Below are 14,028 nucleotides of genomic sequence, written 5' to 3' on the forward strand. Positions count from 1 at the left end.
TGGTTTTAGCAGCAATGTTAAAAAGGAGTATGTAAAAATGGATTGTTAACAGGTGAAAACGTAAAGTTATAATATATTAAGATAAAGAATTAAGATAAAAACAAAAAGGGAAAGGATTTGCTGAAGTAACCATTTGAACTGGAATACAAAGAAGGGAGGTGTGAGGAGGTCAGGGAAATAAGTGAATGAAAGGTAAGACATGGAAAGATGGATTTACCTTTAACTGTTTTTATTCTTTTCTGTATTTTGTATCTTTTGTTTCTTTTTTCTATTTCTATTTCTTTTTTACTTTTGTAACTCTTTTTGAAACTCTAATAAATATCATTTAAAAAAAAAGGAAGACAGCAATTCACAACTGTGTTGGAGCTGCTAAGATAGCAAAAATTACCATATTCAGGTCAAATTCTTCTTAAATGGTTCTCATTTGTGGCAACTTACCTGTGAAGCACGTAATGGATTATGCATTGTCTCATTGCAGGAACTGTTGCTTTTGAAGGTTTGCCGTTAATCATCATGCTGTTGAGACCAAGTCCCTGGAGAACTTGACAGAAGCTGGGGAAGGGTTCAGGAGGAAAGGGACTGTTGCATATCCAAACCAAAGAGTTACAGGTATATCACGATACTGCAGGGGTAAAACATGAATCAATGAAGGTTGGTGTCCTAAGATTTTAGGATGGAAACACCAGTGCTCATATTAACCAGTGCTCAGAAAGCTTTTGAAATGCTTTCCCTTGTTTCCACTACAGGAAAACAGCCCCAAATGGCTCAGGGGCCAAATACCTGAAAGACCGTCTCCTTCCCTAAAGACCCTCTCAGGTGCTGAGATCAGCAGAGGAAGCCCTCTTGGTAGTTCCTCTGCTCTCAGAGTCTCAGGTGGTGGTGGCATTCTCTGTGGCAGCTTCTTAATTTGTGGAACTCCCTCCTCACAGAGGTGTGTCTGGGACCTTCATTATACAACTTCTGGAGAGTGCAGAAGACGTACTTCTTTACCCTGGTCTTTGAAACTTGAGGTGTATGTTTTCAGGACCCACCTTATTTTTATGATTGTCATTTTTTTAAAAAATGATGTTGTGCTTTAATGTGATAACCCACCCTGGAAGCTTAGGGTGAAAGGTGGGCAATTGATAAATGAATGAATGAATGAATGAATGAATAAATAAATAAATAAATGTGGACTTCGGATATGTGAATGTGGCACAGGCATCTTGGCCCCACCGTCCAGTATTCACCAAATGAAGTTTGCTTCTGGCCTAGATTGGAGTGGTGGCAGATGTTCCTCACTGCAAGGGTGATGGAACTCATTGGGTAGCTCACCCCCAGAGACTGATGGAACCTGTTGGATTCCTGAATGCTCTGCCAGGCTTTCCAGTGGAGAAAGCTGTTGATCATGGTCTCGCTGTGGAATGGGAAGAAGAGACAGGTGGTTGATAGAGTCACTGCTAAATGTCCACTCCAGCATTGTGGAACCCAAGTGACTCCGGGGTATTCTGGTGAGCTACAGGCTATGAAACAAGCCAGATGAAGACTAGAGCACAAATGGTGCAATTCTTATTTTGAAGTCAACCCAACACTGGTTAGTACACAGAATCATGTCTCCCATGTGGCAGGTGTCCTGAGCACACCCAGCCCAAAGGTGACAAACGGATGGTAGTTTAATTCTTTATTGACAAAGCACACACAGTAGGTGCACTAAACACACCCGCTTCTGGTGCCTAAGTAGCTTGCATCCTCTCATCAGACTTGTGCTCCAAGCTGGACTGTTGGAGCAACAGCACGGCCATGCTCTGCCCAAACTTATTTACAGTGGTACCTCAGGTTACATATGCTTCAGGTTACAGACTCTGCTAACCCAGAAATTGTACCTCGGGTTAAGAACTTTGCTTTAGGATGAGAACAGAAATCGTGCTCTGGCGGCGCAGTGGCAGCAGGAGGCCGCATTAGCTAAAGTGGTGCTTCAGGTTAAGAACAGTTTCAGGTTAAGAACGGACCTCCGGAATGAATTAAGTACATAACCCGAGGTACCACTGTACCGTCATCTGATGGCGTACACAAAAGCAACCTGCGACTTCTCCTACACAGAAGTTGCTGCTGTGCCTGCTTCTTCAAGCCCTTTGCGGTCCTGGAAGACAGCAAGGAAGGGACGGAAAGCAACCAACCCCCGTCCTTTGGCAAGTGGTCAAGAGAGGAACTGCAGGCATTTTGAATGTCATGCATTATCTAGATCATTCTAATCTGGGTCCACACCTGGCCATGAGATGGAGCCAGTCTTGGTTGCTCTGATGGATGACCATTACCAAGAGTGGGACATGGGAAGTTCAAGCTTTCTCCTGCATCTCTGTCTCTCTGTGACCTTGGATTCCTCCATCTTGGGCTGGCTCTGTGGGATGGGAATTGAAGGCACTGTGTCCTGGTAGTTCTTGTTCTACCTACTGTGCATGGTCATGTCCAGTAGCATTGGGGAAGTGCTTTTCAGCACCCTGGCAATTATGCTTTGGAGTGCTGCTGGAGCACTGTTGTATACCCAGTGTGTGTGTGTGGGGGGGGATGGATCTAGCCTTGAAGACATAGCAAATATTTCTAGAAGATTACAGATTCACTTAAATGGAAGTTAAGTACTTAAGTACCCCATGTCACCAGACTAGAATACTTGAAAATATCTAAAAGGTAATCCATATCGGTGGGTAACTTACAGAGAATTGCTGTACTTTACAGGGGGGTTACAATACCATCAGTTACATGAAATGTTTAAATTAGATAGAAAAAAATGTTTTTCACACCAAAGCTCACAATTTGAAAAAGAACTTCTACAAAACAAAGAGAAACTTTTGTACAAAATATATAATTTGTTATTAGACTGGGAAACAATAGACGGGCGTGTTAAAGCACACTGGGCGATAGATATAGGACAAAACATAGATTTTAACCTCTGGGGGAAACTGTGAAAAAGTGATTTGAAGTTTACAGCATTTTATTATTTGAAGGAGAACTCTTTGAAAATGATTTATAGACAGTATCTAACTCTGAGTAGGCTTGTGAAAATGTGTAAGGCTGAATCAGATAAGTGCTGAAGATGCAAAGATGTGGAGGGAACATTCTTTCATATGAGGTGGATTTGTAAAAGGGTAAAAGAGTATTGGGAAATGATCCATAATAAACAGAGTCTTTTCTGTTGGGGGTAACTCAGACTGAAATTCCCAAGTGTCAAAAAAGGTTATTTATGTATACTACTACTGCGGCCTGTGTTTTGTTAGCCCCAAAATGGAAAACAAGCGAGGTCTCAACCAAAGAATGGCAACTTAAACTGACAGAATATAAGCAGCTTGGATACTTAACATATAGAATAAGAGAACAAGAAGAACACGTGTTTAGAGAATATTGGAAAACATTTATTGAATATATGGGAAATAATTGTGTACAGCTGAAAACGTTGGCAGCATTAAGGTAAATTCAACAGTATAAATAGTTGTGATGGATGCAATAATGGAATACTGAATGGTATAGTTTTTATAAAATATGCAGGGTATTATGATATGTAATGAACCATGGAAAGGGAAGAAGGAAAGTCATTGATATTTTAAGGATGTAAAAATGAGTATTTTAATTGTAAACCAGAAAATTTAATAAAAATTATATACGAAAAAATAAAAGCTCATCCATATGACTTGAAAACCTTTTAAAGTAGCAAGCTATAGTAAGTGAGAAGATGCGCTTTTACCTGTTACTCTCTTCATTGCCTCCTTTACCTCCTTGTTCCTCAGACTGTAGATTAAGGGGTTGAGCATTGGGATGACAAAGGCATAAAATAGAGAGGCCGTTTTATTCTGATCCTCTGAATAGTTGGAACTGGGCTGTAAATATGTAAATATGCCAGTTCCATAGAATATGATCACAGCAATCAGATGGGAGAAGCAGGTGGAAAAGGCTTTCTTGCGGCCCTTGGCTGACTTTATCCGGAGCACCGTGGAAAGGATGTACAGGTAGGAGCTCAGTATTATCAAGAGAGAGCCCAATATATTGATTCCAGCACAAATGAAAACTAGTGTTTCAGCTATGGATGTATCAGAACATGAGAGCTTGAGTAGTGGGGGGATCTCACAGAAGAAATGGTTGATTTCATTAGACTGGCAAAAACACAAAGTACCTACCAAAGTGGTATGAATGATTGAGTTCAAGAAGCCGGCTGTGAATGCTCCGCCAGCCATCTTGACGCATCGGGTGTGTGACATGATTGATGTGTACAGCAAAGGGTTGCAGATGGCCACATAGCGGTCATAAGCCATCAGCCCAAAAAGGATGCATTCTGTACTTACCAGAGCAACAAAGATATACAGTTGGATGAAGCATCCCAGGAAAGAAATGGTTCTCCTCTCTGATAGTAAAGTTCTTAAGGCTTTGGGGGTGATGTTGGAAGAATAGCAAAAATCTAAGAAAGCCAGATTACTGAGGAAAAAGTACATGGGGGTATGAAGCTGAGAGTCTATTCTGATCAGCAAAATCATCCCTAGGTTGCCCACCACAGTGATAACATAGATCAGCAGCAACAATGTGAAGATGGGAATCCTCAGTTCTGGTACATCTGCAAGTCCCACAAAGATAAATTCAGACACAACACTGATATTTTCTGTAGACATTTTTGTAGCTGATTTATTCCTGCTATTTTTATTTTGAATGAAGATGGATCTTTATATGATTTCAGTTGGGGGAGAGGATGGATTCAGCTGGGAAGAGCGAATGATATACCTTCAGTAGTCATAACCAAAAAAGGCTGGTTGTACTAAGTAATGCATTTCTTGGGTTGTCAGTGTGTACAGACAGCTTGTGTGCCTTAGGTTGTAGAGCATAATTTTTCTTTTTCTTCACAATCTGCAAATAAAAAATAAAGTAAGCCTTTTCTGTCTGGATTTTCACTGTTTGAAAAATGGCAACCCTATGTCAGAGATCTCCACTGCACAGATGCAGAAATTCCCAACTTCCTTGTTTATTCACTGATTAGAAATGGAGTTTCTTGTTGAACTGAATGCAATTGTATTTTCTCAGGGTCGTTTTTTTTAAAGAAAACCCTCAGTAAATTATATGTAATTAGTTACACATTTTTTACGTAAGTGCTGTGCTACTACACTAATAGATGATTCATTTCCCTAACTCTCTGAATTATATGGCCCTGAAGAAAGTAGTTGTCCACCCATGAATGATGGGCAATACCTCCATCATTCATAGATGAACAACAGTTACTATGGGGGATGATGGTGTTGTGATTGGCCTTTACCTGCGTCCCTAATGTTAAATAGAGAGATAGGGGGCAGGTCTGGATAAGATAATGAGTCTGTGCATGACACAAGTATGTGTCGATTGCTGAAGGACTGCAGTTATCAGCACCGTGGATTTTTGGGGTCCTGTCTGGATAATGCCCTAAGACCCTTCCAATTATTGGGCTCCTGTACCCAGTGAGGGTTGGAATCTAATATAGATTGCTGAACTAGTCAGAGAAGTTTCCTTGTAATAGAATGGCTTTAGCTGACCCCTTAAGTGTCCTCCTCGGCATCCAAAACGAATGAGCTAGGCTACCACTAGGTGATGGTGCCTTCCAGAGTAATATGTGGGCCTTTCATCCTCTTGCACACACCTAGCTACTAGAGAGGAAAGCAATAGTCTGGTGGGTGGGTGTGAACTGAGCTGGAAGCAGGCTGGAAGCTGGAGAAACAGGGACATGATGGAACTGTGCTATATCCAAAGCTGGGACTGATAGAGAAACAAGATCTGGTGGGGTGTTAATGCTGTGAGCCCCTCCATCTTATGCTCAGGTTATATACTGTATGTGTCTAAATGAAACTAGATATCTTAAATGCACCACTGTCTTCGCTGAGCTTCATTCCAAGGAAAATGAAATCTGAAAAAGTGCTGGAACCTCTAAAATCTCCCACCACTTGGAGATTAGGGCTGCCTGGAACAGTAGTAACATTTCTTTGGAGGATGATTCCATCTGATACCTGCACTGAACTCCTCCCATTTCACATATATACACTGTTCACTCTCCTTTCCCTTCCCCCACATCTCACATTCTAACTACCCAAATGCCCCATTCACACATCAAGCAGTACTCACCCATCCCTAAAAATTCACAACCCATTCTCTCATGCACACACCCTTTCATATATATGCGTGTGTGCGCTACACACAGAGAAAGTAAAGACACACACATACACACAAAGACACCATTCATATCCCCAGTCAGAAGCACTGTAAAAGGGCAATAATGACAGAACACATGTAACTTGATGGGATCAGAAACTACCTACCTGTATGACTAGGAAGAAAGTCACTTGACAGTGGAAGTGCCCCACCACCAACCTTCAGAAGTGTTTTCTTTCTGTGACTCAGTGATTCAGCTACAATGTACCTTTAAGTCCTCAATTAAGTTATCATCCTAGTAAGCAAAGAGTGTGTGACAGATTTCATTCAGGGTCAGGTCTACCCCATCTGCGGAGGTTAACAAAAGAACTATATCTTTCTGCCACTGTGCCTTAAATTCCTTTTGCAAGTATACATATGGGAACAAACTTTTTTATACTAATTAGAGCATACATTTTTTATCAGGGAACTTAATCTCCAAGGGATAAGAAAGATCCAGAGACTCAGAAGTTTTCATTTCCATATTATTGGACCAGTTAAAAGGTAGACCATTAACAGATACAACTTTTTTCACTGTGCTTGCAAGCAACACAGACCACATGTCCAAGGCAATGATTAACTCAGTTCAGCTGCTTCTCCACATTGTATAAGCTCTTTCCATATCCCTCTAGCCCTGCAGATAAATGCTTGTACTACCACGTGAGGTATGAAACCAACCACCCTAGTTCTTTAGATTCTTTCACAAATGTATATTCTTTCTGAATATTAGGGCACTTCTGTACAGCCAGCTGAGAAAAGTCTGTGTACTTCCTCCAAGATCATTAAAATGGCCAACCAAGATTGCTTCTGTCCTACCTTGATTACATTTCAATTGATTTTCTTCCAAAACTATGAAAAGTTTAGAATTTGCACTGCCTCGCCAGAATTGAATAGTGGAAGCAATAAGTAAGAGCTGGTCTGCCTGGACCAAACTACAGGTGACTTCTTCAGGTAGATGTCAAAAGCATAGGAGACAAGATACAATCATTCAGTGCCTACATGTCAAAGGCCCAATTTAGGGAAACAGTACCCAGCACTACCTTGTATTTCAGGAAGTAGAATAACCACACAGAACAATGTTTTTTTCTTCTTCCCCAAAACCTTCTTACCCTTATGGTCCAGAAGGATTCTACCCTGGGTGTGGATGAAGGAAATCATCAGAGTCCAAAAAAGTCTGGAGGACCCCAGATTTACCACTCATTTTAGGCAATTTGGGAACACATGCATTCAGCTCTACCATCATTTTTGCATTGCTCTCTTTTTTGGAAATTTTGAGGGCCTCTTTTTGGGGAGTGTTTTCTAATAGCTCAGTGCTCATTGTATCAGGGTGAATACTTGACCATCAACTCCAAATACAAAGGGAATCCATATGTTCTCTAAAATGTTCAAAAACATGGCAAAGAACATAGACAGTTATGTTGCATTACAGATATGTTTAAATGAAGAACATGCTTAAGTACTTTACATAAAAAGGCTAGAGGACTTGAATAAAATCTAACATGCAATCTAATTAATTTGACAGTCTGTTGATATAGTATTTTATAGTAAATGTGAAAATGCATTCTTATCCATCACTCTCTTCATTGCCTCCTTCACCTCCTTGTTCCTCAGACTGTAAATTAAGGGGTTGAGCATTGGGATGACAAAGGAATAGAACATGGACACAACTTTATTCTGATCCTCTGAATAGTTGGAACTAGGTTGTAAGTAAATATATATAGTAGTTCCATAGAATATGATCACAGCAATCAGGTGGGAGATGCAGGTGGAAAAGGCTTTCTTGCGGCCCTTGGCTGACTTCATTTGGAGCACCGTGAAAAGGATGTACAGGTAAGAACTCAGGATTATCAAGAGAGAGCCTAACATATTGATTCCAGCACACATGAAAACTAGTGTTTCAGCTATGGATGTATCAGAACATGAGAGCTTGAGTAGTGGAGGGATCTCACAGAAGAAATGGTTGATTTCATTAGACTGGCAAAAAGACAAAGTACCTACCAAAGTGGTATGAATGATTGAGTTCAAGAAGCCAGCTGTGAATGCTCCGCCAGCCATCTTGACGCATCGGGTGTGTGACATGATTGAAGTGTACAACAAAGGGTTGCAGATGGCCACATAGCGGTCATAAGCCATTAGCCCAAAAAGCATGAACTCTGTACTTGCTAGAGCAACAAAGAAATACAGCTGGATGAAGCATCCCAGGAAAGAAATGGTTCTCCTCTCTGATAGGAAATTGCTTAAGGCTTTGGGGGTGATGTTGGAAGAATAGCAAAAATCTAAGAAAGCCAGATTACTGAGGAAAAAGTACATGGGGGTATGAAGCTGAGAGTCTATTCTGATCAGCAAAATCATCCCTAGGTTGCCCACCACAGTGATAACATAGATCAGCAGCAACAATGTGAAGATGGGAATCTTCAGTTCTGGTACATCTACAAGTCCCACAAAGATAAATTCAGACACAACACTTGTATTTTCTGTAGACATTTTTGTAGCTGATTTATTCCTGCTATTTTTTATTTCAAATGAACATGGATCTTCATATGATTTCAGTTGGAGGAGAGGATGGATTCAGCTGGGAAGAGCAAATGATAGACCTTCAGTAGTCATAACCAAAACAGTCTGGCTGTACTAAGTAAAGGGCATTTCTTGGGTGGTCGATATGTACCGACTGCTTGTGTGCCTTACGTTGTAGAGCATGATTTTGCTTTTTCTTCTCAATCTGCAGATATAAAATAAAATAAGCCTTATCTTAACGTCTAGGGATATTACAAACAATATTTCTATTATTTAACAAATATCATTTTGCAACGTTCCATTCCTTAAACAAGGTTTTTTTTCTTCAGTTTTCTGGAAAATCATCCATTATCTTTAAGATTTACAGTAATATTTTGCTGTATGAATTTGCATCTGCTTTCTTTTCATTTTCAGGTTTGAGAATTTAAGATGCAATTCATTCATATATATATATATATATATATATATATATATATATATATATATACCTGGGACTAAGCCACATTGCATTCAGCTGGAAGTACTTCAGGGTAGACTTGAATGGGATTTTGTTCTTAATAACTTAATAACTAAATAAGACATACAGAGCTATATATTTTAGTGCTTTAGCCTATAGTTGTCACCTTGTTCTAGGAAGGACTATGCAGGCATACCAGGGGGCTGCCACTTGCACATCTTCTGCTCGAGGGAGAACTCTTATGTTTGTGTCTGGTTTAAAGACAGCCCTGCCATTAGACAGAGTAAGGCAGCCATGAAAAGTAAAGTGGGAAACAGCTGCTAAGCATCAGGGAGCTCTGCGTACCCAGTGAGGGTTAGAATCTAACCGAGGAGATAGCTGATCTAGTTGGAGAAGTTTCCTTGTAATAGAATGGCTTTAGCTGACCCCTTAAGTGTCTTCTTCGGCATCCAAAACGAATGAGCTAGGCTACCACTAGGTGACAGTGCCTTCCAGACTAATAGGGGTGCCTTTCATTCACTTGTGCTCACCTAGCTGCTAGAGAGGAAAGCAATAGTCTGGTGGGTGGGTGTGAACTGAGCTGGAAGCAGGCTGGAAGATGGAGAAACAGAGACATGCTGGAACTGTGCTTTATCCAAAGCTGGGACTGATAGAGAAACAAGATCTGTTGGGGTGTTAATGCTGTGAGCCCCTCCATCTTATGCTCAGGTTATATACTGTATGTTTCTAAATGAAACTAGATATCCTACATGCACCACAGAAATAAACCCTGGTTTGATTACACCTGTTTTGAGGCCAAGAGAGCCCTGCAACATGCTTACAAAACCTTCCTGACAGCCGAAAATTCTGTCAGACAGCAAGCCTATCTTGCCGTCTGTGCCCTAAAAAAAGAGTATAAAGACCTAATAATCCACCAAAAGGACGCCTATACCAGAAAATGTTTCTGGAATTAATTAGTGCTGCAAAAGCAAAAGATCAGACACTATTTTGGAAATTGATAGCTTCTGGCACCCATAAGGCTATTTCCCCCTTAACCTCACAAATTCCCCCTAACCTTTGGGGCTCATTCTTCCAATCTTTGTATGAGGACGCTGAACCTCCATCATGGAATTATAATATATAACAACTGGCTAAATGGCTGCCAGTTTCAGTAACTGAAGTGAAAACGACCAAAGCCCCAGCCCCAAACGGCATTACGCCAGAAACGATAAAAGCACAGGCGGATTGGTGGGCACCTTTCTTAGACATCCTCTTTACTTACATAGATGACACTGGTCGCATCCCAAGGGAATGGGGAACAGCCATAATTGTCCCTTTCTATAAAAAGGGTAATAGAGGGGACCCAGCAAATTACATTCCAATCAGCTTATTAAGTGTGATTAGTAAACTCTACTCAAAGCACCTCCTTAATAAGTTTACAGAATGGCTAGAGAATGAAGATATCCTGGCAATAGAACAAGCGGGCTTTAGACCTGGAAGGTCCATGATAGATCACTGTCTAATGTTGCAACATCTCATCAATAAATACAAATCAGGAGGGCAGGCCTCACTATATGCTGCTTTTGTTGATCTAAAAGCAGTCTTCGATACAGTCTCCAGAACCAGACTCTGGGACAGACTACACGGTACCACTATAGATAGAATCATAGAATCATAGAATCATAGAATCATAGAGTTGGAAGAGACCACAAGGGCCATCGAGTCCAACCCCCTGCCAAGCAGGAAACACCATCAGAGCAATCCTGACATATGGTTGTCAAGCCTCTGTTCCTAATTCAGGCACTGCACACAAACACGGCTCTTAGAGTCAGGTGTAGCTGCCTAGGACATCTAACAGACCCCATTAAAACCTTCAAGGGAGTCTGGCAAGGGTGCCTTTTGGCCCCTCTACTATTCAATTTCTATTTAAATAATTTAGGATCTGCACTCAATGACTTAGAACTCCACCCTCTGAAGCTCACAAATCGGCATATTTCAGTCCTCTTATATGCCGATGATGCGGTAATTTTATCTAGAACCCCCATTGGGCTCAAAAGAGCACCAGGAAAGCTTACAGCATACTGTGAAACTGAATGTCTCAAAATCAACTATCAAAAGACCAAGATACTCACTTTTGGGGGAAAACCAAAGTTTAGAAACTGGGAACTTCGAGGCCATAAATTAGAAAAAGTCACAAATTATAAGTATCTAGGAATGGTGGTACGGGCCTCAGGAACAAACTTCACATAAACTTCATCGGGAGCTCAGCAGAAAAAACCGCAAACTGTATTCTTAAATTTTTTAGAGCACAAGGGGGCTTTTTCGTCCCCGCGGCACTAAAATTATACAAGGCCAAAATGTTGACACAGCTCCTTTATGGAACCTTTCTGGGCCCACCTTCCTCTGCTTTCTCCCCCCTTGAGAGAGTTCAATCTAAACTCCTTAGAGCTCTCCTACAAGTCCCCAGATGTGTTTCAAATGCATGGATTAGACTAGAAACGGGGATGATGAGAGTGGAGGCCTATATCTGCCTAACATCAATTTACAAATGGCTGACATTGAATCTGCTCCCCTGAGGAATAGCCCCACTGATCCTCTGTGACCAGTTCCACTCAGGATGGCTGACAGCAGTCCTGAACACCCTTCAGAAACTGGGTTTTGCCCCTTAAGCCCTTCTAAGTCTGGGGTTGGGCCAGGCAAAAGCTATGATCAGGCAAAGAGTCACAGACACTGAGAGACAACAGGACTGCTCAAGGTGCCCTGATTGTAAAATTGGAGAAATCAAGAGATATATAGTCGTACCGGCAGCATATCTCTTCTTTCTCGTATCCAAAAATGCTAGAAGGGCCTTTACACTCGCCAGAAGCTTGGCTCTGCCCTCGCTGGTCCTGGAAGGAGCCTTTTAAAAAAGTCCCATATGCTCAGAGACTTTGTGCCTGTTCATTGGGGGATATAGGAAGCCCAGAGCACTTGTTCTTTAGATGTCCCTTTTATGAAGAGGCACGTTGTAAAACCATTGATCCCCTACTGGTGAGGCTCGCTGAGCTACTGGAAAAATAAAAAATTCGACCTTTTCCTGTTAGGCAAAGATCATAAGACGACCCGGATGGTCGCCAGATTCTGTGTACAGATCTGTAGGCTCAGACCATCCCCTGACTCAAACTAGTTCATGAAGAAAATCCCCAAATTCGGTTCCATGGGTGACTCTGGGTCATATCTATGCGGTAGCTGATCTTAAAGTTTTAAGTGTCTATATGCTTATCACATTTATAAATTTTAAATTTATTGTGGTACATTGTTTTAACAGTTTGTTTTCTTTCTGGAATTGTACCCCAAGTGTGTTTTATAAGCTGGTCTCCGACCGTAATAAATTATCTATCTATCATGCACCACAGTCTTCGCTGAGCTTCATTCCAAGGAAAACGAACCCTGAAAAATTGCTGGAAACCCTAAAATCTCCCACCACGTGGAGATTGGGTCTGCCTGGAACAGTATTTTTTTGGAGGATGATTCCATCTGATACCTTCACTGAAGTCCTCCCATTTCACATATATACACTGTCCATTCCCCCCCCCCACCATCTCATATTCTAACTACCCAAATGCCCCATTCACATCAAGCACTATTCACTCATCCCTAAAAATACACAACCCATTCTGTCATGCACACACTATTTCATATATATGCGTGTCTGCACCACACACAGAGAGAGACAAACATGCACACAAAGCCACCATTCATATCCCCAGTCGGAAGCAATGTAAAAGGGCAATAATGATAGAACACATGCAGTGGCGTAGCGTGGGTTGTCAGCACCCGGGGCAAGGCAAGTAATTTGCGCCCCCTAACCCGTGGATTTTAGTGGGGGCAGAGAGCTGCGAGTGCGAGCGTGCCCCCCCATGTTGCGCCCGGTGCGGCCGGCCCCCCCTGCACCCCCACGCTACGCCACTGAACACATGTAACTTGATGGGATCAGAAACTACCTACCTGTATGACTATGAAGAAAGTCACTTGACAGTGGAAGTGCACCACCACCAACCTTCAGAAGTATTTTCTTTCTGTGACTCAGTGATTGAGCTACAATGTACATTTAAGTCCTCAATAAAGTAATCATCCTAGTAAGCAAAGAGTGTGGGGCTGATTTCATTCAGGGTCAGGTCTACCCCATCTGCTGAGGTTAACAAAAGAACTATATCTTTCTGCCACTGTGCCTTAAATTCCTTTTGCAAGTATTCCTATGGGAACAAATATTTTTATACTAATTAGAGCATACATTTTTTTATCAGGGAACTTAATCTCCAAGGAATAAGAAAAATCCAGAGAGAAGTTGTTATTTCCATATTACTGGACCAGGTAAAAGGTAGACCATTAACAGACACAACTTTATTCACTGAGCTTGCAAGCAACACAGACCACAATACCAAGGCAAGGATGAACTCAGTTCAGCTGCTTCTCCACATAGTATAACCTCTTTCCATAACCCTCTAGGCCTGCAGATAAATGCTTGTACTACCATGTGAGGTATGAAACCAACCACCCTAGTCCTTTAGATTCTTTCACAAATGTATATTCTATCTTTCTGAACATTAGGGCACTTCTGTACAGCCAGCTGAGAAAAGTCTGTGTACTTCCTCCAAGATCATTAAAATGGCCAACCAAGATTGCTTCTGTCCTACTTTGATTACATTTCAATTGATTTTCTTCCAAAACTATGAAAAGTTTAGAATTTGCAGTGCCTCGCCAGAATTGAATAGTGGAAGCAATAAGTAAGAGCTGGTCTGCCTGGAGCAAACTACAGGTGACTTCTACAGGTAGATGTCAAAAGCATAGTAGACAAGATACAACCATTCAGGGCCTACCTGTCAAAGGTCACATTTTAGGGAAACAGTACCCAGCACCAACTTGTATTT

The 14,028-nt window shown here is 41.4% G+C and overlaps 2 protein-coding genes across 2 annotated transcripts; both read right to left on the reverse strand.

Moving 5' to 3' along the window:
* Positions 1 to 3,686: 3,686 nt before the first annotated feature.
* On the reverse strand, positions 3,687 to 4,631 carry LOC310770061 (olfactory receptor 5F1-like; the record flags this gene model as incomplete). Its single annotated transcript, XM_083630203.1, has 1 exon — positions 3,687 to 4,631. One exon carries the CDS (start codon positions 4,629 to 4,631, stop codon positions 3,687 to 3,689), a length of 945 nt encoding a protein of 314 aa, XP_083486329.1.
* Positions 4,632 to 7,707: 3,076 nt separating this feature from the next.
* Positions 7,708 to 8,652, reverse strand: LOC310770176 (olfactory receptor 5F1-like; the record flags this gene model as incomplete). The annotated part of the gene is made up of 1 exon (XM_083630635.1): positions 7,708 to 8,652. One exon carries the CDS (start codon positions 8,650 to 8,652, stop codon positions 7,708 to 7,710), a length of 945 nt encoding a protein of 314 aa, XP_083486761.1.
* Positions 8,653 to 14,028: the final 5,376 nt, after the last annotated feature.

This window comes from Podarcis filfolensis (assembly GCF_964270895.1).
Source record: "Podarcis filfolensis genome assembly, chromosome: 1".
NCBI lineage: Eukaryota > Metazoa > Chordata > Lepidosauria > Squamata > Lacertidae > Podarcis > Podarcis filfolensis.